At 36.1% G+C, this 25,310-nt stretch overlaps 1 protein-coding gene and 1 pseudogene across 5 annotated transcripts in view; one reads left to right on the plus strand and one right to left on the minus strand.

The window, feature by feature from the left end:
- The window catches only part of VMP1 (vacuole membrane protein 1), a 118,587-nt gene that overhangs the window by 45,896 nt on the left and 47,381 nt on the right, over window positions 1-25,310 (minus strand). For all 5 annotated transcript variants that reach the window (XM_043482582.1, XM_043482558.1, XM_043482566.1 and 2 more), the window contains one exon: window positions 15,337-15,468. In XM_043482582.1, the coding sequence (XP_043338517.1) occupies window positions 15,337-15,468 (132 nt within the window). The remainder of the gene's footprint in view (window positions 1-15,336; window positions 15,469-25,310) is intronic.
- LOC122450329 lies at window positions 5,134-5,857 on the plus strand (annotated as a pseudogene).

Genomic DNA, 25,310 nt, shown 5'->3' on the forward strand with positions numbered 1-25,310 from the left:
AAACTGTATGGTGATTTTTAGGAAGGCAGGCGGGCAGGCAGGCATCCACTCCTATCAGTGCCTGCTGGCCTCTATTTGAAATAACAATGAACAGTCGCCCAAGAAGAACAACAGGGCTCTAGACATTCAGGGAAAATGTCTGAGTATGCAAGATTTATTAGAAATGACACATTACACAAGTAATGCATTTTTCTTTTCTTCTCTTTTTCCTGTCTGAAGCCAGTATCTCCTCATGTGATCTCCTCATGTCTCACCAGAAAGGGTATTTACCAAATCTTATTTGATGCTAGAGAGGGAAAAATCACCCTCTATTTTTAGCATTTATAATTGATTGTATTTTGGTTGCAAGTAACTAATAAATAACTTTTATTTCCAGATTCAAACTGGAATTTAAAAAACAAAAATCATATGACAATCTGCTGTGTATGTAAGAACAAGAATATGAGTCTGTGAATGAAAAAGAAAAAAGTAAAAATGGTTGAGATGAACTTAAACATGCAAAGCTATGAAAACCAGGTCAGTACAGAATTTACAAAGCTGTCAGGGACAGGAAATTTAAAGACTGAAAACAAAGGATAAACATAAATGGGATCATCACCATGATGAAAATGCAAACAGTAGGATTCTTTCCTAAGACAGAACCAATCATCCCACTAAACAAGTTTATAAATGGTCCTGGAAAAAGGAACAGAGCTTAAGTTCCCAATCTATAATTGAAATTAGAATTTTACGGTAGGAAGTGCCAAAATCATGGCAATAAACTTGAGGAGGAGGAAACATGGCAGGTAGGTTTCAAAGCAGACAACAGTAGGATAACATATTTATGGATTATTTACATACAAAATGATGGATTATGAAAGTTTTAAGTTATGAACAAAGGAAAGGGAACTGAGAGTGGTCTCCCAAGTAAATAGTTTATTAAAGTAAACAATTTATTTTAAAAATTAGCAAAATGCATTGCCAAACAGTTCTGCAGTTGTAGAAATCTGAAAATACACAAATATATTAACAGTAAAAAATCATGTGCAGCTCTGACAACTTCATGTTAGAAAAGATATAAAAGAATTAGATAAAGATACCTCAGGGAATTAAAATGATCAAAGAGTTTTGGGGATATTAGATACAAAAAATAAACAATTATTTTCTCTAGAAAGGCTGAAAAGGTAACTGACATTTCTAAGTTATGAAAAAAGGATGAAAATTTATGAAAAGAGGAAAAGGGAAGTGTTTTTTTTAAAAAAACTTACAATACTAGAATGAGGGTGGCACCCTTTATAACTTGAAAGAGGGAAATTTAAAACAAACTAACAGAAGCACAGACTTAAATAACAGCCTATAAACTTACTGATATCTTTACCTCAAGAGGTAGTAAAAATATAAGTTTTTGTAAGTTTTGATAAATTATTGGATGAAGACCCTTATCAGGGAATGTGGATAAGCAAGTCTATATAGTACATGCCTACTTTTGAGGGGAGAAATGAATTAATGACCATGCCCACGTCCACATAACTCTAGTTTAAGAGCAGGATAGTCATGGTGTTACATTATAAGGCCCAAGACAGGAAAATGGGAAGAACACTCTACCAAGAAAAATTTCCTTAAATACTCAGCAAGAGAGAACTACAGATCTATTATGATAAACCAAGAACCTTGACCAATTAGAAACAAAAACACCTTTTGAAATAGGAAATGAGCAGTCCATGTCTTGAATTGACTCTGATCTTAGGCCAGAACCCCTAGGAGCATTCAGCAGATACAACAGAGGGTGGGTTTGTATTTAGTGTATTACTGATTTGCAAACCCATGAGCAAAAGCACAATATACATGAAGTCCGTCGGTCCAAGTTTCAATGAAAGGGGCCTTTCTAAAGGCACTTTACAAAAGGTCTTTGAAATACAAACCTGAATAAAAGCTTTAAATTAGTTTAACAAAGGTAACCTAACGCCTGTTCACTGCTTGTCCCCCCACCCCATATCTGTAAACAGGTGTGCAAATGAGAAGAACAAAGCAGACATATAACAAAATTATATTTTTCTCCAGTGTTTAAAGCAAACTAACAAGAAAAATCTTAAACATTACTCATCGTACTTTGAAAATGACTGTGTTAACCTCTATTTTCATTTTTAAATAATCTAATTTCAACTAGAATTGCCTGATCTTCAAAACAAATGTTTCTCTTCGAGAATATAAACAATTTTAAACTTCCATTATTCTGTAGTAGTCTTTCCTGAGAGAAATAATTAGCTCAAAATTTTCTATCATGTTCTTTTCCCTAAATTGATTTTGTTACCAAAAAAGGGTAAGCAGAATAAAAATGATTTTTAGGAGGTTTAATTTAAATGTGTTTATTAAATTTATCTTTAAAATAAAAGTCTGCCCAAAATGAAGTGATTAAATACAGAAATGAACGGGTAAAAACAAACGGATTTAGGAATGCACAATGAGCAGACAGGTTTCCCAGTGGCCATTCATTCGGCAGTTTGTGTCAAACTGCAACTCTCTTTCCTGTTAATACCACTCTAAGAATGGGTTAAAGAAACAGAAGAGTCAGAAAAGCAAGAAAGATCGAAAGTCTGGGAGTGGAATGGAGAGAGAAGAATTCAAAATAAAGTGAAACCTTCCCAAGAAAGTAAATAAAATGAGGCATTAAGAATTCCACCATAACTATGCTACATGTGCTTAAAAACTACAACTACATAACTATTTTAAGTGCTACCTTTTCTTGTTGAACCAAATGTAAGTGACCTTTATGTACCAAAAGCTAACTGTGCTAGTAGTTGCAATATCCTGCAACAGAATCCTTCAAAAGAGACCACTTGGAATTGCTTAATCTTGATGGTACTTAGTGGTAAAATCATGAGCCAGTTCTGAAAGAAGATCTAGCAGGCCTGCCTTTTCATAAACTTAACGTTGTTGGGTGTGGTTGGTTGATTCTGAAAAGAGAAACTACAATAAGCCTTGGTAGCTTTGACACAGCCTTTAAATGATAAAATAAATGGGTTTAACATGTGTCTCTAATGTTTATTATGGTAAAGTTGATCAGTTTAACCCTTTGCAAACAAGCAAGGGATCTTGAAAGCAGGAAACTTTTCTGTGGAACTCCTGACGCAACACAAACCATAGCAGTTACTGCAAAGCTTAATGCAAACCCTCCCGAGTCCACGTTGACAAATTCTTCAACAAGCCCTGTGGTTACAGGGAAGCTGGTTTCACTCTGACTCACTCCTACTCAAACAGTTTACTGGAAATGAAGGGGAGGGGGAATTTTCAGAGAAGTCATGTGATGGCCAGACAAACCACAGCCAGTAAAGGTTCAACAGAGTCAAAAACAGGTCCCAGCAACAACCGACACCCCGAGTGTTCAACTGGCACAAAATTATATGAAAATGAGTCCTGTTGGGTTTCTGATCATCCACACCATGAAGTCTCTCATAAATCTCTGTACATATTATAAAAGAACAGATACTTTACAGAGGGAAGAACCAGCAGGCATTGACATGGTCTGTGCAACTACAAACACTTCATAGGAAAACGTGCTTAACAAAAAAACGGCATCAAAGGAATGTTAAGGCACTTCAGTGAGTGTGTAAATAATCATTATTAAATGCTTTCCCATTGTCTCTAACCTCAAATGATCAAACATATATTCTATCATTAGCAAAAAAAAGTAAAATTAAAAACCCTTTAATTACCACCTTGTGCTTTGAGAGGATGTTAACTGACTACACTATACTCAGTATCTTGTAATGACCTACAATGGAAAAGAATCTAAAAAAGTATATGTACACACACACACACACACACACAACTAAATCACTTTGCTGTACACTGAAACACTGTAACTCAACTATACTTCAGTATAAAAAAAAGATATTACTCAGTATTTAAAAAAAGAATATTACAACTGATGAGCTTTTTTGGTTCTTAAGTTATGTGTTTTCACTAAATAAAATAATGTAAATAACCTGAAATTTCTGAATAGGATATAGATTTTATTAAGTCAAAAAAGGGTATTTTTAGCCTCAAATATAGTTAATACACACTAGTAAAAGATATCAATATTTAAACTTAACTTGGGGACTTAGTTTCAATAAATCAGACTAAGTGTAAGTGGCAAGTATTAATTAATTTAAATACTGCTGTCTTAAACAGAAACTAAGAAAAGCTTCTGTTTAAAATAAAATCAAATCCAGAAATTACAAAACAGCTTTTGAGGAACTACTTAATCTAAGGTGATGTAGACTCACGAATTATACCCAATAAAAAGACAAGCTAACCATGATAAATATGGAGGGGAATACTGTATTCTTTTAAAGATGAAGTTCTAAGAAATTTAAATTTCTTATTTCTAACTCACTTCTCAATTTTCTACAGTGACAGGAGTAATAAGAAGCGGTAACTTTCACAGTCAGCAACTTAATATCTTGAGAAAAAGAATCCAAGTAGCTAGGTCACTTGGACAGATGTCATTTAGGAAAGCAAACTTGTTCAAACCACGTTCTTCTAAGTAAATATGAACAACATTCCCACCCTATTGTGTAAGTTTTAAACACAGAAATACCACAATCACCCCCATGTTCCCATTCCCCATTACTTCAATAACCCTGACAGACCTAACCTTTTAGGGTACATGAAGCAAGTAAGTTACTTTATCTTTTTCTAAAACTCTTTTATTCCAAATGTCTTTAATTTTTCTTTCCTTTGGTTATGCAGCTTATAGAATAAACAAGTCACCACAATAGCCTTCATTTTTTTCCCTAAAGCACAGAACTTTACAAGCTTTGTTTTACTAAATGTGAATTAAAAATTATGTCATTTAACTTAATGATGTCTACTATATCATCTTCAACTCTTGCTTTCTGATGACTTTTTTTTGGCTGCACCACAGACAAATTCATGACCCCCTGCGGTGGAAGTGTGGAATCTTTGGACCACCAGGGAAGTCCTCAGATAAAATTTTTTTTAAATGAAACATTCTTTAAATTCTATAGTGCTTTGTAATCAGATGATTATTAAACTCAAAGATGGAAAACAAATCTTTTTTATGTAAGAGGATTTCTGTGTTGAAAAATATTTTATATTTTATTCTGTGGTGGAGTAAGACTAAATGTTCCCCTTTGGCTGAGCAGCAACATGGCAGTCTGCAAGAACAAGCACCTTACAAAAGGTAGCAAAAAGGGAGACTAGTGGTTGATCCATGTTCTAAGAAAAACTGGAATAATGTCAAAGCACCAACTATGTCCAATATAAAAATGTTGGAAAAAGTGGTCATGAGAACTTAAGGAACCAAAATTGCATTGGACAACAAGGGTCATGTTACTGAATTGAGCTTAGCTAATCTGCAGAATGATGAAGCTGCATTTAGAAAATTCAAGCTAATTACTGAGGATGTTTAGAGCAAAAATTGGTTAATTTTCATAGCATGGGTCCTGCTTGTGACAAAATGTGTCCCATGGTCAAAAAAAAAATGGGAGCCCATGAATAAAGTTCATGTTGATGTCAAGACTACCGATGGTAATGAGCTTCATCTATGCTTTGTTGGTTTTACTAAAAAGCACAAAAACCAGATTTGGAAAACCTCACACTCAGCACCGACGGATCTGCCAAAACCAGAGGATGACTTGCAAGAACTTGTCAATACTGACTCCAGACAGCTTTGGAAAAGACATGGAAAATGCTTGCCAATCTATTTATCTGCTCTATGATGTCTTTGTTAGAAAAGTAAAAATGCTTTTTTCCCAAGTTTGAATTGAGAAAACTCATGTTTCATGATGAAGGTAGTAATTTTGGAAAAGTGGCTGGGAAAGAGACAGGGGCTAAAGTTGAACAAGCTGATGGATATCAGTTACCAGTCTAGAAATCTGTATAAAATTCAGACTTGTAAGAGTGACAATAAAAAATCTTATTTGTGATGCTAATAAAAAAAGTATGAATATTAAATGAATATGTTTCATCTAATTGTACATTTTCTCTCTTAACTGATATTTCTAGTTCATTCAAAGAATCTACCACTTGAGTAGTATGTGCAAGACCATGCAGGTGCTGCCAAAAATACACACTTCTTTTGTGGTCTCCTCTCATGGAGTTTATAAGCTCCTGGGTAAGAAGAGAAAAGACTAAAAGTAGTTCTAAAAGAAGGCTGAAAGTGACATAAGAAAGATATAGCAAGAGATGATTTCCAGGGAATGGGAAGATTTTTTTTTTTTTTTTTAAAACATGTGCCCTCTTCCAGGTGGATAATGCTGCTAATTGTACCGTTCAGGGAGAAAATTCACAACTTTGGGCTGATCCAGGAAACGCTGGCCTGGATAGCTATGCAGCAATATGTGACTGAGCTAAGGATCACCCCATTTCTCAGAATCCTGAGGCCTTCTTATCAGTCAGGTCAGACTACAACCTGAATGGGAAGATTATTGAGCAGCAAAGTTTCACGACCAGAGGTATTTTTCAGAAAATTATTTTTGCTGCTTTATTTGGAAATAGATTGGGGAAAACAGAGCTGGAAGAGGAGATCTATTAGAGAGTCACTAGAAATGTTCAGGGGAAAGGTGATAAACGCATGAACCAGCAGCAGTAAGGGAAAAGAGAGGACAGATTTGAAGATACTGTGGCAATAAGTAGAATCAACAGGCTTTGAACGATACTGGACATGGGAGGTGAGGGTGGCATCAGAAGACTTAGATTTTGACTCCAAGTGATTATGAGGATGGTGATATCATTAACAGAACAAAGGAGAAAAATCATAAAGAGAATAATTAAACCTTGCATGAAATAGTTCACAAGGCACATAAACAGCTCTCTAGACCTAACTTTCATAAATGATGCTAGAATTGTTCAAGGTCATAGGAAGCTACATTCATTCATGTCTACCTCCCACAGACATCTAGTAAAAACATGATAGGAAGCCAAGGGCAAAAGGAAGTCAGCTTAGTGGAAAAACACTGTCTAATCTCACTCTTGGGTCACAAAAATAAAGTAGGTACCATAAAGAATCAGAATTTAAATAAATGCATTAATAATCTTTTTCCTGCCCCAGATACCTATAGAACAAAATCCAACCATCAGTCAAAACTGGAATTTAAGTAAATACTTAGCTTTAAAATTGTTACCTAGAAACAATTTCCTAGTAAAAGCATATACATCCTTTAACAGAGCTGGAGAACACACGTAAAGCAATGACAGCCAAGGTTTTTTTTCATACTTCCTGCTGATAAACTTAATTCTACCAAAGGGCTTTACCTTCAAAAATAAAAAACACATTTCCCACCTCATTTCATTTTACTTAATTTGCTATTTTACCTGATTTGCTACTCTAGCTACAGTTGATCCAACTTTTTAGTATTTTATTGACCTTGTCAAGTTGGGGGTTTTACAGAAGACCATCTATGAAGAAATTCCAGCACCAAAGTCAGATAAACTTTTGGATCTTTATGAAACTGATTACTATAAAAACTTTCAAATCCCAATCGATGAACTATAGCTAAAAAGATGTTAGGATTATAGATTACCAAATAAAAATCTAGTATCTTTTTATATACCATTAACAACTATCTACAAAAATATAATATTCAATTTATAACAACAAAACCTAAGAGAAAACTATCATGTTAAAATCACTGGGAAAACAGTGTCAGAACAATACACAAATAGGTAATGACTTGAAAAAGAGAAATTTAGGTTCCTGTATTATATGATAGGTAAAAATACTTTAATACATAAAAGATTTAAAAGTAAAAGAATAAAACCATAAAAGGACTAAAAGGAAATGCACCGGAATATCATAATCATAAGGGTTCAGGAAGGTAATTTTAGGCCTAACTCCAAAAGGAAACATCTAAGGTAATGGAATAAAGATAAAAATGTAAACTTCTTTATCTAAAAAGCAAAATATGGTAAAACACACAATAAACAATATGGAAAAATTACTGGCAGCATATGACAAAAAGAATCACCTTAAAAATGTCAATCAATAGGAAAATGAAAAATACACTAAATACAAAAAAAAAAAGGTAAACTAATCAGTTAGACAAAGGTGTTTTTTTTCTTTTTTTGTTTTTCTGTAGTTTCAAAATTTTATACAATAAACATACTTTGCAGTCAAAAAGAAAATTATTAAAAAAAAACAAAGATGTGGAAAATAAGTTGATGACACTGAAAAATGTTCACAATATTTTTATATTAAAAACAAGTCAAAATAATAGATAGAATATGATTCACCTACAAATATTTACAAGAAAAAGAAGGAAGGATGAAAAGATACTTTGAAAGTATACAAATATCAATTTTCTACAATAAGTTGTATATAATCACTTTGTAATAAGAACACAATTTTAAAAATCAGCATTAAAGGTATTATGATATATATGTTGAAAAAGAACCTAAGACTAATACATATCATATGATTTTAGTTTTTATTAAAAAAAAGTTATCCATACAAAGAAAATAGTCTAGAGTATGGTGGTTATTATCCTACTTTGGGGAGTAGGTGTGTGTGGGTTTGCACTTTTTATTTTTAATACTTCTGGAATGTGTCAATCTATAAGCCTTGACACAATATGAAAATATGCAAACCTGGAAATAATAACAGAAGTAATGAGCTTAAGACAACTTTGTTACTAAAAACATAAAAAATGTTTGCAACATCACTGATTAAGAAATAAAGTGACAAAACTGTCGTAAATTTATTTGCATATTGAAAATAAAAAACAAACACAAGGATGTATTCCAAAAGTGTATCAAAACAACTGAAGTATCTTACTTGGATACAGTAATATTCCACAGTGTTAAGTGTGAACAAACAAAAACAAAAACCTTATATCTGACAAACTTATTTTACAAAACTCTTCTGTGACTCATGAATTAAAACATTACTACTCTCAGCCAATTTAAAATGTGGAAAACTGGCAACAACCCCCACCCCAACTATTCCTTCACCCACAAAATAAATAAAAGTTGGGATTCCCTCCTGGCTCAGTGGTAAAGAATTCACCTACCAATGTAGGAGACCCGGGTTTGATCCCTGATCTGGGAAGATCCCACATGTCGCGGGGCAGCTGAGCCCATGCACCCCCAAGTACTGAGCCTGTGTTCAAGAGCCCAGGAGCTGCAACTACAAAAGCCCTTGCACCCTAGAGCCTGTGCTCAGCAACGAGAGAGGCCACGGGCATGAGAAGCTTCTTGCCACAACTGGAGAGTAGACCCCACTTTACACAACAAGAGAAAAACCTGTGCAGCAATGCAGACCCAGCACAGACACAAATAAATAAACAAATAAGCATTTAAAAAAAAGTTAAAAACCTCATAAAACCCCTTATCTAAACCTGGCAAGAAGTATGTAGGGATAGATACACCTATACACTGAAACCTATACTAAAAGTCACAAAACGGATGGATACCGGTAAAAAAGGCAATTAAAGGAAATAAAAGAAAAATCAAATGTAGCAGGAAGAAAAAAAATTTTAATAAATTCTTCATTTTTTGTTGCATTAACCTGGATGAAAATGTTGCTATGTTGGCTTACAGTAAACAAAGCGCTAATCTCAAAGTCAGAAAATTGGTTTGAGTATTGGCTCTGAGATTCCTGAGTGTTTCCTATTCAAATCGGGCAAAATATTTTCTGCATCATGGCTGTCTTGAGGCACTTCATTCAAGTGTCTTATAGATAGATTCTTATGAAATTAATGGAAAGAAAATTGATAGGGAAGATGACAAAATTGTTAGGGATGAGTTACTTTTATCACACTATTTTACTTATTATTTCTAGCTTACATATGTTAACTATGTATGGGATGTTAACTATAGTTAACTAGACGTTAACTATAATTCGGGATATAAATTTTAAATAAAATGTTCATAAAGAGTATATAATTTCTGATGCTGTACAGTCGCTAAGTTTTGTCTGACTCTTTGTGACCCCATGGACTGCACGACGCCAGGCTCCTCTGTCTTCCATTATCTCTGGGAGCTTGCTCAAATTTCTCACTAAAGAACATGAAACAGAAGTATATATTTTGTTTACTTGAGTTTTTAATACAAGCAAGTATGAAATTAGGGAATAAGAAATACATAGTATACCCTAAAATAGTGATGCTAATTATTGGCTTTATAGGACAAAAACAGTTAAACCTCATGCCCATCAGAACTGTTGTGTACAACTCAAAACAAAGTAGAATTAGAGAAGATCTATTCTAAAGTAATCAAAAATAATTATGGTCATAAGAGATGTAGGAAAAAGATTACGATGCTAATGGTAGATAAAGATGTAGAGTCTTCAAGATGCAAAAGTCTTTAACAGCTCAAATTATATGAATAAGATGAAGCATGATTTACTTCATCAAATTCTAGAAGATGTGAGTTTTTGGAAGTTGAGCTCTTAGATGGTAACAAATTTACAGAATGCATTATTTACAACCCAAGTATCAAAAAAATGTGAAGAATGAAATGACTTATCCAGCTTATGTTCTACTCAATGCAGGGAGTTGCTATGCAGTGATCCATAAAGGTATCACATAGAGTGAGACAAGGAACTCATTCTTTTTGGAAATAGCAATACCATTTGTACACAATTAAAACTCACAAGAATTTTTAAAATTGAGCCAATGTGAAAAAAAAAATTGAGCCAATGTGGGCCTCAATAAGCTTTCACTGGCTAATTGTAAGATGAAGCTTTACAGTTTCTCACATGAGTATATCCTCCTGCCACAGGAGAGACAACTTTTTGTTATCCGACAGGCTCATCACTTCCCTCTTTCTAGGAAACATGTCTAAATTCCTTTTCTACAATTGCTCATATTATATGACGTCAAGATCAATTATCACCTCATTCTCCCTCCTAGAGAAATTCTAGTTTGTCCAGTAAGCTTTCTATGTCAAGACGACCAAATAAGACCTTTGCCCCGGTGGGAGGTTAAAGACAACTGCAAATTCTTTGCTTACTCCTCGAATTGAGAGGTGGGTCTAATTTCCCTTTCTGAATCTGCACTGGCTTTAGTGACCTACTTTGCACCAACACAATGTGGCAAAGTGACTAGGATTCCCAAGGTTATGTCACAAGAAAATCTGCATCTTTCACAACACTCGCCAGAACTCAGGTGCCATGACGTGAGGAAATCCAAGAAGCCCCATGGAGAATAACTTGAGGTCCTAAACCAAATGTCCAACTGAACTCCAAACCAACAGCCAGAATCAACTTACCAGTTATATAAGTAAACCATCTTGGAAGCAGATACTTTAACTGATAGTCAAGCTATTGCTTGACTGTAAGCACAGCTTACAGTCAAATTGCACAGCTGTAAGCAATATAAGCTATTCTTGTTTCAAATCACTAAATACTGGGGTGGTTTGTATACTCAGCAATAGATAACTGGAGCACCTTTTATCTCAATAATAACTCCAAACAGAAACACTGAACTCTGTCTTTGATGAAACTAGCATTAATTAATTAAGACAGGGGCAGATGGGAAGAAAATATTGTATCTGAGAGCTTGCAGTGAAAGACAGGGAAAAGAAGCAAAGTGATTTGTATCAATACTACAGAACTCCACAATGGATCAGCATCAGAACTGCAGAAGAAACGAGGACAGGGCTGAAAACAAGGAGACTGTATAAACAGTACTTAGCACTGTGAGACACCTTCCTGCCCTAGTCCTAAAGAACACATCAACTGTAGTCCCTAAACAAAGAAAACCAAAGCTTCTAGACTCAGGACCTGTTTGTGCAGGCACAGTCAGACTTACCACAAAGTAGGTTAAGTGAAAGTCTACTAAGTAAATGAAGACTTCTAACCTGCCTTCATAGCTTAGCTTTAGAATGTCAGCAGCAAGGTTTATAATCCCTAGGCAAGAAAATAGAGAAGACCCATCACTAGAAAAACTGAACTATCCCAAAGGAAAGATGGATAGGAACTGATACACAGAGGTTCCAATAAACCAGGTGGCCTGCCACTCCTGTACCTTGCCTCAACATACAAAGTTCCCATTCAGCTTTATGTACTTTATTTTTATATATAATATAAATAGAAAAAGAAGGCTCACCAGGCTTTGGGGAAAGCTTCCAACAGGAAACAGAACAGACAAAGGGAAAAAAAAAATGCCCAGCGTACTGAAAACTTGAAGAAACTAAATATCTTCAAAAAGATAAGCCATTTTGGGGGAAGTATAATACAAATTGCTTTTTGAAAATAAATATATGACAATGGAAAAACATTTTAATATTAGATTATAGAAGAAAAGTTGAAGAAATTGGATACAAAGTCAAATGAGATAAATATTAGGAGGAAAATTATAAAGAAAAATTAAAGATAGGCTATAGATCCCAATATCAAAAAATAATTCCAGAAAGTAAGAGTAGAGACTAAAGATGGTAAATTGACACACAAAAAATACAAGAAAGTTTCCCAAAACTAGAGGACACAAGGCTGACAAGTTTCCTGAGTGCCTAGCTGAATAAATTTTAAAAAGACCATAACTCAGACTTCCCTAGAGGCCCAGTGGTTGGGAGTATGCAGGTCAATGCAGGGGACACAGGTTTGATCCCTGGTCTGGGAAGATTCCACATGCCTCGGGGCAACTAAAGCCCATGCACCACAGCAACTGAGTCGCTGAGCTGCAACTACTGACGGCTGCATGCCCTACGGCCTGGGCTCTGCAACGAGAGGCCTGTGCAAAACCAGAAAAGCCCAGGTACAGCAATGAACACCCAGCCCAGCCAAAAAATAAAAGAATAATAAAACCCGAGTTCTGATTAAAAAAAAAAAAAAAAAAAGACCCTATCTCAGATAACGAATCTAAAAGCTTCTAGAGAAAAAACCAAAACGACCAAAAAGACTAACTAGAGAGGGCTCAGCATGGCATTGGGCTTCCCTGGTAGATTCGGCGGTAAAGAATTCTCCTCAATGCAGGAGACCCAGGTTTGATCCCTGGGTCAGGAAGGTCCCCTGGAGAAGGAAATGGTAACCCACTCCAGTATTTTTGCCTGGGAAATCCCACGGACAGAGGAGCTGGTACAGACCATGAGGTCCCAAAAGAGTTGGACAAGACTTAGCAACTAAACAACAAAATCAAAAAAGGGGAAGATAAGGGATCCAAATCAGGAGAAGAACAGTAGTGCAGAGGGTTTTTGAAATTTAAAAAAACCCCACCAAATACAGACTGGAGTAGGAGCATGCAGGAATCCAGAGAGATGACCCCAAGAAAAAAACAGAGTTGATAAATTAATTTGTGTTACCAAGTGGAAAGTGATGCTGAGAAGTGTTTCACAAAACTGGTAGAAAGAAGAGACTGAAGAAACTATAGAAGTGAAAAAAATGATTTGACTTCAACTTGCTGATTTTATATAGATAAAAAGGTTTTGGTATGTTAAATGACATCTAATTAGTGTCACAAAGGACAGAGGTATCAGTTACCACAAATGGGGATACTCAACCATCTATGGACATCATTTCAGTAAATGGAATTTACTAGCGATGCTGCCATTCTGAGTTCTGGTTCCAGCTTTACTTCTAAGCATGTAAAATTAGGGAAGTTAACGACTTCTACGACCAGTGTGTTCTCTCGGAAAACTTCTGTTAGCCTTTGTCCTGCTTCAATTTGTACTCCAAGGTCAAACTTGCCTGTTACTCAAGGATCTCTTGACTTTCTACTTTTGCATTCCAGTCCCCTATGATGAAAAGGACATCTTTTTTTGGTGTTAGTTCTAGAAGGTCTTGTAGGTCTTCATAGAACTATTCAGCTTCTTCCTCATTAGCGGTTGGGGCATAGACTTGGATTACTGTGATGTTGAATGGTTTGCCTTGGAAACAAACGGAATCATTCTGTCGTTTTTGAGACTGCATCCAACTACTCCATTTTGGACTCTTGTTGACTATGAGGGCTCCATTTCTTCTAAGGGATTCATGCCCACAGCAGCAGATAAAATGGTCATCTGAATTAAATCTGCCCATTTCCGTCCATTTTAGTTCACTGATCCCTAAAATGTCAATGTTCACTCATCATCTCCTGCTTGACCATGTCCAATTTACCTTGATTCATGGACCTAACATTCCAGCTTCCTATGCAATACTGTTGTTTAAATCACTGGACTTTACTTTCACCACCAAACATATCCATAACTGGAGAAGGGGGTGACAGAGAATGAGATGGTTGGGTGGCACCACTGACTCAACAGATACAAATCTGAGCAAACTCAGGGAGACAGTGAAGGACAGGGGAGCCTGGCATGCTGCAATTCATGACACCACAAAGAGCTGGACACGATTTAGTGACTGAACAACAACAACAAACCATTTCTAGATCTGCAGCTTTCTACAAAGCTGCCTCATGAAGTTTTGCCTCATCAGCCATTTTCACCTGACCTCTCAGCAACTGACTACCGCTTCTTCAAGCATTTCAACAACATCTGCAGGGAAATGCTTTCATGACCGGCAGGAGGCAGAAAATGCTTTCCAAGAGTTCGCTGAATCCCGAAGCATGGATTTTAAAGCTACAGGAATAAACAAACTTGTTTCTCATTGGCAAAAATGTATTGATTGTAATGGTTCCTATTTTGAATAATAATGATGTGTCTGAGCCTAGTTATAATGATTCAAAATTCATGGTCCAAAATCATGATTACATCCGCACCAACCTAGAAACACGAAGATACAGGTTGATGGACAGTTTTTGCTCAGGTGTCAAAGGCCTCGGCCTTTTTTCCCCACAACAGTGGGTAAGTTTATCTTAATTCTCCCTTTTTCATTGGGGAATTATGTTTCCTCTAAACATGGTAAACTATTATTTTTCAAAAAATTAATTAGGCAGTTCTACTATTCTGGGCTCATAAGTGGTCCACCTATTTATCCCCCTTATTTATTCAGTGGTCTGCTCAGTAAGACTTATAAACACATAATGGACAAATAATGTTTCAGTTCTTTAATCTCACTGGCTACATGAATTTATCTTGATTTAGTCTGAGTTGTCTTGTTGACTCTTTCCCTATTCTAAGATCATGATTATAATCTTTTTTTTTGGCTGTGGTGGGTCTTCATTGCAGCACAGGGCTATTTCTAGTTGTAGTGCACAGGCTTAGTTGCTCTCCTCAGCATGTGATATCTTAGCTCCCCTACCAGGGATTGAACCCACGTCCCTTGCATTTTAAGGCAGAGTCTTAATCACCGGACCACCAGGGAAGCCTCTACAATTATTTTTTATGATTCAGCTTTTCTAAATATTTTACCCTAAACCATGTATGATTTCTTTTTTTACACTGGCAGTTTTGTTCCTCAGAAAAACTATTAAAATTTTTACCTTAATCATAATCTGTTTAAGGGATAATTAGCTATTTTTTCCCCATTGATCTTACTTGTGCAGTCTCTGCATGTTCCAGCATTTCTTCAAATTCCTGATACTCTTCATCATCTGGTTCAGCACCTGAGAGGCGAGCTGCCCTGGCCATGAAATATGGAGGTAGCTCTCCAATTGCTGTACCGATACCCTATGTAAAAAGAACAGAACACTTACATGAGATTTTCTCAACACAGTGACGCAAAGCAGATTAAACCTTTAATTTTCAATATCACCAAAAGCATGTTAAGATGTACATATTAGGAAGGAAAAGACATGCTACATGATCAGGAGGACATGAGTTTGAATCCTGCCTGACCTTAATACGGATCTATGCAACGCCTGACCAGATAGATAGCATACCTAAAATTCTCAGGCAATCCTGGGTACACTGCAGACACTAAATTAATATTAGTTAGTTCTCTAGCATCTCTATTTATATCCTGTGTTCTTATTTTTATATGTCTCTTCATTTTAATTTTAGAAATAGCTCACAGTTTTCTAGACTTTTGAAATGTTTTTTTAATTGAAGTATAGCTGATTTATAAATTTAGTTTCAAGTGTAAAACACAGTGGTTCAAAATTTTCATAGATTACATTCTATTTAAAGTTATTATAAAGTATTGGCCTATTTTTCTTGTAGCTTATTTATTTTATACACAGTAGTTTGTACCTCTTAACCCACTATGGCTATCTTGTTCCCTTCTTCCCCTCTTCCCTCTCCTCACTGGCAATCACTAGTTTTATCTGAAATTGTTATAACCCCTCATTTTTAAAAATTTATACAAAAATATATGTTCATACGCTGTTAATTTTGTCAGTCTTCCTCCCCTTTTCAAATGATTTGCTAATGAGCACTTGATAGTATAGCTCTTAGATGTATATTTTCTAGGAAATCTTCTTGTATTTAGGATGTTGCTTTAATCCGAATACAACTTTTTTTTGTGCAAAGTTAACAAACTGTGGTCAGGAAGCCCCCTGAAATCTCAACATTAGGATGGATAAATTTTCACCACAGGAAAAATGTTGATTTCCTCAGGACATTGAGTGAGTCATATTTCAGTCACTTTGTGGATTCTTGTTTTTGAAGAGAATTTTTTTTTCTTCCAATCGTCTTAGGATATAAGGATGAAAACAAAGGTAAAAGAATCAGGAACTTGGTTTGAACTTAAATGGCTTAAATACAGGATAGATAATGCAAGAGACCCAGAGTACCCAGGAAAATTCTTAACTTTGAGCCACCCTTCTCTGCCCTGGATCATAGTGAATGAAAATGCTTCAGTAGTTTTCAGAAGCAACTTCAGGACTTTTTGTTTGCTCTGTCCTATGGCTCTGCCTGCTAATGCGTTGATAAGAATCCTCAAGGAACTGTACCAAATTCAAGCATCCCGTGATCACAGTGTTATACTCCAGTGTGTAAAATCAACGATTTCCAAGTTTAACTGCATTATCTACATGCGAGCCAAGAGTTAGCAAAAGAATATAATTAAGTGCCAAAAGAATAAGACTAGTTAAATATCTAGTTAAAGAACAGAGAAAGGGGAGAGACATACACAGAGAAGGGTACTGGAAGAAAGCATAAATTATATTCTTTGAAACAAGAAAAGTTAATTTCGCCTCCTCTGGAGGATGTTAGGGAACTAATTATTTTAAAAATCGGAAGAGAAACAGTCAATTATTTATCCTGTCTTATCTGTATGGAATATAACTCAGGGTAACCAAATTGATGATAAGGAGAAGTTTCTCTTTACAAAAGTATTCCAGTCATTAACCAAAGAAAAAATGATGCAACTGGAAAGCCCCCCATTTTATAAACCCCAGGAAAATAATGGACTTATATAATAATGGTGTTAATATAAACAGATAGACAGCCAGACATTATTGCACTATGTGACAGAATACATTAGACGATAAAGTATATTCCTGCAAAAAAATAATTTTCCCCCATGTCTCTCAACCCAGCTATCAATTCACAGAAAGCAGATAAATATATTTAAATAACACTAACTGGAATACAAACAGTATAATTCAGACCATGGAAAACTATATTTGACAAACAATCCAGTTTCATCAACCAATACAAAGATATTGAAAAGAAAAAGAAACAATCAAAAAAATTTGAACTCTAATTGGATAACAGATTTAAAGAGGCTATTTCTAAACTCTCTTAGGTGTGACAATGTTTTTGAAGTCCTAAGGTTGATATTTACAGATAAAATATGCTATATTACCTGGGATATGCTTCAAGATAATTGTGAGTTGAGTGAGGAAGTGTCTAGATAAAACAGTATTAGCCACAAATGAAAGCTGGGAAAGCTGGGTAGCCACTAGTGAAAGCTAGGTGATAGTATATTGAATTAATTATATAACTTCCTATACTTAAATTTTTTAAGACAAAAAGTAAGAAGAAAAGTTAATTGCAACATTTTATTCAAAACATGAACTTCTCTTCTTCTCAAATGTTCAATAGTTCTGAAAACAATCATATGATTCAAACTCACTGCAAATTTTCTTAAAATTAAAAGTAAGTAATAATGAACTGAAATGAAATTAAGACCTACAAACTATTTTATATTTAGTTAATCATTTTCATTGTTATATTTTAATTCTGTTCATGTTTTCCCATATTAGCAAGGAGATGGTGATCAAAAGTTAGTATTCTACTTTTTATGCATATAAGTAAAAAGGAAACATAGTCTTCCAGACAGGTCCTCTCAAGACACATTATATTCTAAACACAGAAGTTGGATACCAAAGTTCCATAATTTCATGATTCTTACAAACAATTTTATAATTCTTGCAAAATCAACATGAAAAAACAAAACTAAACTGTGGAACACTATAAACTGTCAGCCTAAGTTTAATTAAGGGGAAGAAATGACCGGCTTCCTATTGCAAAAGAAAGACAAGTGGTATTTAGTCAAGCAATAATTCAGAAAATCTTCTAAAAATTTTTGACTGTATATCAATTTATTATCTTGAAGTTCCTGTTTCTTGAATTGAAGAAGAGTTTAATATGCACAACATATGCAAAACCAATAGAGAAACACAATAACTTCATGGAGTATCAACTTTACAAAAAGATTTTTAGGAGGAGAAAAATTCTGAATTTTTGTACTTTCAAAAAGTTTTGTCAAGTGGAATCACAAGTAAATTACGAGCATCTTGCTTTTCTGTGTTAGGAATTATAAGTTTAATGCTAAAAATCTGGGAGTAGAAAATTTTATATATGCTGATGACTCAGAAGTAATGGTAGCTTGGTATTATCGGTATGTTAATAATCTTTAAAAAACAAAGTCATTTTTCTGTTAAATATTCTATCTACTACAAACATGAAATAGAGGTTAAAAGCCAAGTTTGGAGGGTAACTTGGAACCACTGAGAAATTTAAGGTTTTTACAGCAATGTTTAAAAAAATTATACCAATTCTAGTAAAATTATCAGACTGTTTTACAAACAAAAAGAGAGAGAAAATGTGCTTCCAGTTTCCCTTAAGGTCAGTTTTAAAATGACTTCAGGATGGAATGAAGTTCTGATACACGCTCCAACATAGATGAAACTTGAAAACATTATGCTAACTGATGTAAGCCAGACATGGCTTACATGTGTGATTCTATGTGATTCCATTTACATGGGGTAACAAGAAAGAATTGGCAATTTCATAGAGGCAGAAAGTTCAAAATTACCAGGGGCTGGGGAGAGTTGGGAATGAGGAGTTATTGTTTAATGGGTGCAGAGTTCCTGTTTGGGGATGACAAAAAAGTTCTGGAAGTAGATATTGGTGATGGTTAAACAACACTGTGAGTGTACTTAATGCCAGTAAATTGTGTACGTAACCTGTTACGTATATTTTACTACAATAGGAAAAAAAACTCCAAAAACAAAACCATGAATTAACAAATAAATGAATTTACACCTCCTCACTTTATACCTTGTTATCTTTAAGGAGTAAAATCAGGTAGCAGGCCACTGGTAGGACTGAGAGACAGAGCATATCTTTAGATATTCCCTGAAACATTGCTCTCCATGGAGATGTCCCCTGAATCACAGACGAGGAAAAATCTTTGTACTATGCAAAAGATTTCTCCTTCATAGCATTTATCACAATTAGTTTAAATACTTATATAATTTTCCCACAATACATATATATGCATTTTCCCATAACTATTTCCCTTATTAGAATATAAAGGAGAAGGCAATGGCAACACACTCCAGTACTCTTGCCTGGAAAATCCCATGGACGGAGGAGCCTGGTAGGCTGCAGTCCATGGGGTCACTAGCAGTCAGACACGACTGAGTGACTTCACTTTCACTTTTCACTTTCACACATTGGAGAAGGAAACGGCAACCCACTCCAGTGTTCTTGCCTGGAGAATCCCAGGGATGGGGGAGCCTGGTGGGCTGCCGTCTGCGGGGTCGCACAGAGTCGGACACGACTGAAGCGACTTAGCAGCAGCAGCAGAATATAAAGCTCCATAAGTTTCATTCACTGTGAATTTCCAACACTTGGAAGCTTAATAACTATTAATGGAATTTGAAATAATAAATGAAAAGAAAACGTATGGAGCATTACAGAGAATGGGTGAATTTAACTCAGATGACCATTAAATCTACTACCGTGGGCAAGAATCCCTTAGAATAAATGGAACAGCCATCATAGTCAACAAGAGTTTGAAATGCAGTACTTGGATGCAATCTCAAAGACGACAGAATGATCTCTGTTCGCTTCCAAGGCAAACCATTCAATATCACAGTAATCCAAGTCTATGCCCTGACCAGTAATGCTGAAGAAGCTGAAATTGAATGGTTCTATGAAGACCTATAAGACCTTCTAGAACTAACATCCCCAAAAGATGTCCTTTTCATTATAGGGGGCTGGAATGCAAAAGTAGAAAGTCAAGAAATACCTACAGTAACAGGCAAATTGGCCTTGGAGTACAGAATGAAGCAGGGCAAAGGCTAATAGAATTTTGCCGAAAGAATACACTGGTCATAGCAAACACCCTCTTCCAACACAAGAGAAGACTCTACACATAGACATCACCAGATGGTCAATACTGAAATCAGTTTGACAGATTATATTTTTTGCAGGCAAAGATGGAGAAGCTCTATACAGTCAGCAAAAATAAGACTGGAGTTGATTGTGGCTTAAATTATGAACACCTTATTGCCAAATTCAGACTTAAATTGAAGAAAGTGGGGAAAACCACTAGACCATTCAGGTATGACCTAAATCAAATCCCTTACAATTATATAGGGGAAGTGACAAATAGATTCAAGGGATTAGATCTGATAGACCAAGTACTTGAAGAACTATGGACAGAAGTTCGTGACACTGCACAGGAGGCAGTGATCAAGACCATCCTCAAGAAAAAGAAATGCAAAAAGGAGAAACTGTTGTCTGAGGAGGCCTTACAAATAGCTGTGAAAAGGAGAGAAGCGAAAAGCAAAGGAGAAAAGGAAAGATATAACCATTTGAATGTAGAGTTCCAAGAATAGCAAGGAGAGATAAGAAAGCCTTCCTCTGTGATCATTGCAAAAAAACAGAGGAAAACAATAGAATGGTAAAGACTAGAGATCTCTTCAAGAAAATTAGAGATACCAAGGGAACATTTCATGCAAAGATGGGCACAATAAAGGACAGAAATGGTATGGACCAAACAGAAACAGAAGATATTAAGAGGGGGCAAAAATACACAGAAGAACTACGCAAACAAGATCTTCACAACCCAGATAATCACGATGGGGTGATCACTGACCTAGAGCCAGACATCCTGGAATGCGAAGTCAAGTGGGTCTTAGGAAGCATCACTATGAACAAAGCTAGTGGCGGTGATGGAATTCCAGTTGAGCTATTTCAAATCGGAAAAGTTGATGCTGTGAAAGTGCTGCACTCAATATGCCAGCAAATTTGGAAAACTCAGCAATGGCCACAGGACTGGAAAAAGTCAGTTTTCATTCCAATCCCTAAGAAAGGCAATGCCAAAGAATGCTCAAACTACCGCACAATTGTGCTCATCTCACACGCTAATAAAGTAATGCTCAAAATTCTCCAAGCCAGGCTTCAGCAATATGTGAACCGTGAACTTCCAAATGTTAAACCTAGATTTAGAAAAGGGAGAAGAACCAGAGATCAAATTGCCAACATCCGTTGAATTATTGGAAAAGCAAGAGAGTTCCAGAAAAACATCTACTTCTGCTTTATTGACTATGCCAAAGCCTTTGACTGTGTGGATCACAACAAACTGTGGAAAATTCTTAAAGAGACAGGAATACCAGACCACTTGACCTGCCTCCTGAGAAATCTGTATGCATGTCAAGAAGCAACAGTTAGAACTGGACATGCAACAACAGACGGGTTCCAAATCGGGAAAGGTGTACGTCAAGGCTTTATATTGTCACTCTGCTTATTTAACTTATATGCAGAGTACATCATGAGAAATGCTCGGCTGTATGAAGCGCAAGCTGGAATCAAGATTGCTGGGAGAAATATCAATAACCTCAGATATGCAGATGACACCACACTTATGGCAGAAAGCGAAGAAGAACTAAAGAGCCTCTTGATGAAAGTGAAAGAGGAAAGTGAAAAAGTTTGCTTTAAACTCAATACTCAGAAAATGAAGATCATGGCATCTGGTCCTATCACTTCATAGCAAATAGATGGGGAAACAATGGAAACCATGACAGACTTTATTTTTGGGGGGCCCCAACGTCACTGCAGATGATGACTGCAGCCATGAAATTAAAAGACGCTTGTTCCTTGGAAGAAAAGCTATGACCAACCTAGACAGCATATTAAAAAGCAGAGACATCACTTTGCCAACAAAGGTTCGTCCAGTCAAGGCTGTGGTTTTTCCAGCAGTCATGTATGGATATGATAGTTGGACTAGAAAGAAAGTTGAGTGCCAAAGAATTGATGCTTCTGAACTGCGGTGTTGGAGAAGACTCTTGAGAGTCCTTTGGACTGCAAGGAGATCCAACCAGTCCATCCTAAAGGAAATCAGTCCTGAATATTCATTGGAAGGACTGATGCTGAAGCTGAAACTCTAATACTTTGGCCACCTGATGCGAAGAACTGACTCAGTAAAAAAGACCCCGATGCTGGGAAAGATTGAAGGTGGGAGGAGAATGGGATGACAGAGGATGAGATGGCTGGATGGCATCACCGACTCAATGGACGTGAGTTTGAGTAAACTCCAGGAGTTGGGCATTAACAGGGAGGCCTGGCGTGCTGCAGTCCATGGGGCTGTAAAGAGTCAGACACAAATGAGCGACTGAACTGAACTGAACACTAGTGATACCAACAAATTGTGAAATATCAGAAAGATACAAACTGAAAACGGTAAGCCACTGATCAGCAACACCAAACAATTCATTTTAATGTGCTCCAAAGACTTATATATGAACAGACTGAAAGTGAGGTTGCCACTGATTTTTATAACTGGAAGTACATATTTCATACATACATATTTCAAGGATTTTACTGATTTACTATATTTATAATGAAATTAAAAATATGGATGTGAACACAAATGAGATCAATTTTATGAAAGGATAAAATATAAAAAATATTTCCAGTAGTTTTCTTCATCCAAATGGAAACTGTTATTCATTAAGCATTAACTTCTCATTCCCCACAATGCTGGTAACCTCAAATCTACTTAAAAAAAAAAACAAAAACAAAAAAAAACTACCCCGTCATGGAGCTTATTTTTAAATTAACTAATTATTAATATTTATTTAATTTTTGGCTGCAATGGGTCTTCATTGCTCTGATGGGCCTTTTCTAGTTGTGGCAAGCAGAGGTTACTCTCTGTTGCAGCACATGTGCTTCTCACTGAGGTGGTTTCTCTAATTTAAGAGCACGGATTCTAGGCCTGTGGGCTGCAGCAGTTTTAGCATGTATGCTCAGTTGTTGCAGCACGTTGGCTTAGGTTGCTCCATGGCATGTGGGATCTTCCTAGACCAGGGCTCAAACCCACATCCCTTGCATTGGCAGGCAGATTCTTAACCACTGGACCACAAGTGAAGTCCCCCCAAATCTATTTTTGTGTCTTTATAACAAATCTGAATTCTCTTGACAGTTGATTTAAGTGGAATCATACAATATCTTTCTATGTCTAGATTATTTTATTTACCATGTTTTCATGTTTTCAAGGTTCATCTATATTGTAGCATGTATAAGAACCTCATTCCTTTTCATGGCTGAGTAATATTCTGTGTATATACCACACTTTGTTTATCCATTCATCTATTGAGGGTTCAGTTCAGCTGCTCAATTGTGTCCTACTCTTTGAGACCCCATGAACCGCAGCACGCCAGGCCTCCCTGTCCATCACAAACTCCCAGAGTTTACTCAAACTCACGTCCATTGAGTCGGTGATGCCATCCAACCATCTCATTCTGTCGTCCCCTTCTCTCCCGCCTTCAATCTTTCCCAAGATCAGGGTCTTTTCAAATCAGTCTGTTCTTCACATCAGGTGGCCAAAGTACTGGAGTTTCAGCTTCAGCATCAGTCCTTCCAATGAACACTCAGGACTGATCTCCTTTAGGATGGATTGGTTGGATCTCCTTGCAGTCTAAGGGACTCTCAAGAGTCTTCTCCAACACCACAGTCAAAAGCATCAATTCTTCGGCGCTCAGCTTTCTTTACAGTCCAACTCTCACATCCATACATGACTATTGGAAAAACCATAGCCTTGACTAGACGGAGCTTTGTTGACAAAGTAATGTCGCTGCTTTTTAATATGCTGTCTAGGTCATTCATAACTTTCCTTCCAAGGAGTAAGCATCTTTTAATTTCATGGCTTACCTTTCTGATAATATGAATAATGTTGCTTAACAGTCAACTACAAGTTTCTATAGTTATATCTGAGTCCTGGTTTTCAGTTCTTTGGGGTATTTACATTAGAGGAGGGCCACAGAGTAATTCTATGTTTACATTTTTGAGAAACCACCAAACTCTTTTTCATAGCAGCTGAATCACTTCACATTCCCACCAGCAACCTAGGAGTGTTCCAATTTCTCCACATCTTCACCAATACTCATTATTCTTTTTAAAAGAATAATAGCCATCCTAATACATGCGAAGAGGTAATCCCTTATTGTTGGATTTGCATTTCCCCAACAACTAATGATGTTGAGAATTTGTGAACTTCTTAGATATTTGTATCTTTTCCTTGGAGAAGTGTTTATTCAAGTCCTTTGCCCATTTTTTAATTGGGTTGTTAGTCTTCTTATTGCTGAGTTGCATAGTTCTTTATACATCCTGAATATTAAATCCTTATCTGATATATGACTTATAAACATTTTCCTCCTTTTTGTGGGTTCTCTTTTCACTCTCTTGATACTGTACAAGAGGTTTTAATTTTAGCAAAGTTTAATTTATCTATTTTCTTTCTCTTGTGGCCTCTACTTTCAGTGTCTTATTTAAGAAACCACTGCCCAATCATTATGCAGATTTGTCTCGATATTTCCTTCTAAGTGTCTTAGAGTTTGAACTAAGTTTAGGTCTTTGATGACTTTTGAGTTAATTTTTACATATGGTATAAGGTAACGATCCAATCTCTCTCTTTGCATGTGGATATTCAGTTTTCCCTGGGCTTCCCTGGTGCCTCAGTGGTAAAGAATCCGCCTGCCAATGTAGGAGACATGGGTTTGATCCCTGGGTCAGGAAGATCCCCTGGAGAAGGAAATGGCAACCCATCCCAGTATTCTTGCTGGGAAATCCCATGGACAGAGGAGCAGCTGTCCATATATATAACCTCTGTATTCAGTGCAGAGGTTACAAAGAGTTGGACACGAAGTAAGGGACTAAACAACAATAACCATATTCAGTTTTCCTAGCACTTTTTGTTAAAAGGACTGTCCTTATAAATGGTGAAAACAATAGAAACCAATTTAAACATAACTTGATATGTGCTACATTTTTTGTCACAAAAGACAGCTTCAAAGAAGGGAATATGAAGAACAAACAAACACAATTAATCAGCG

Source organism: Cervus canadensis, chromosome 1, assembly GCF_019320065.1.
Source record: "Cervus canadensis isolate Bull #8, Minnesota chromosome 1, ASM1932006v1, whole genome shotgun sequence".
Classification (NCBI taxonomy): Eukaryota; Metazoa; Chordata; class Mammalia; order Artiodactyla; family Cervidae; genus Cervus; species Cervus canadensis.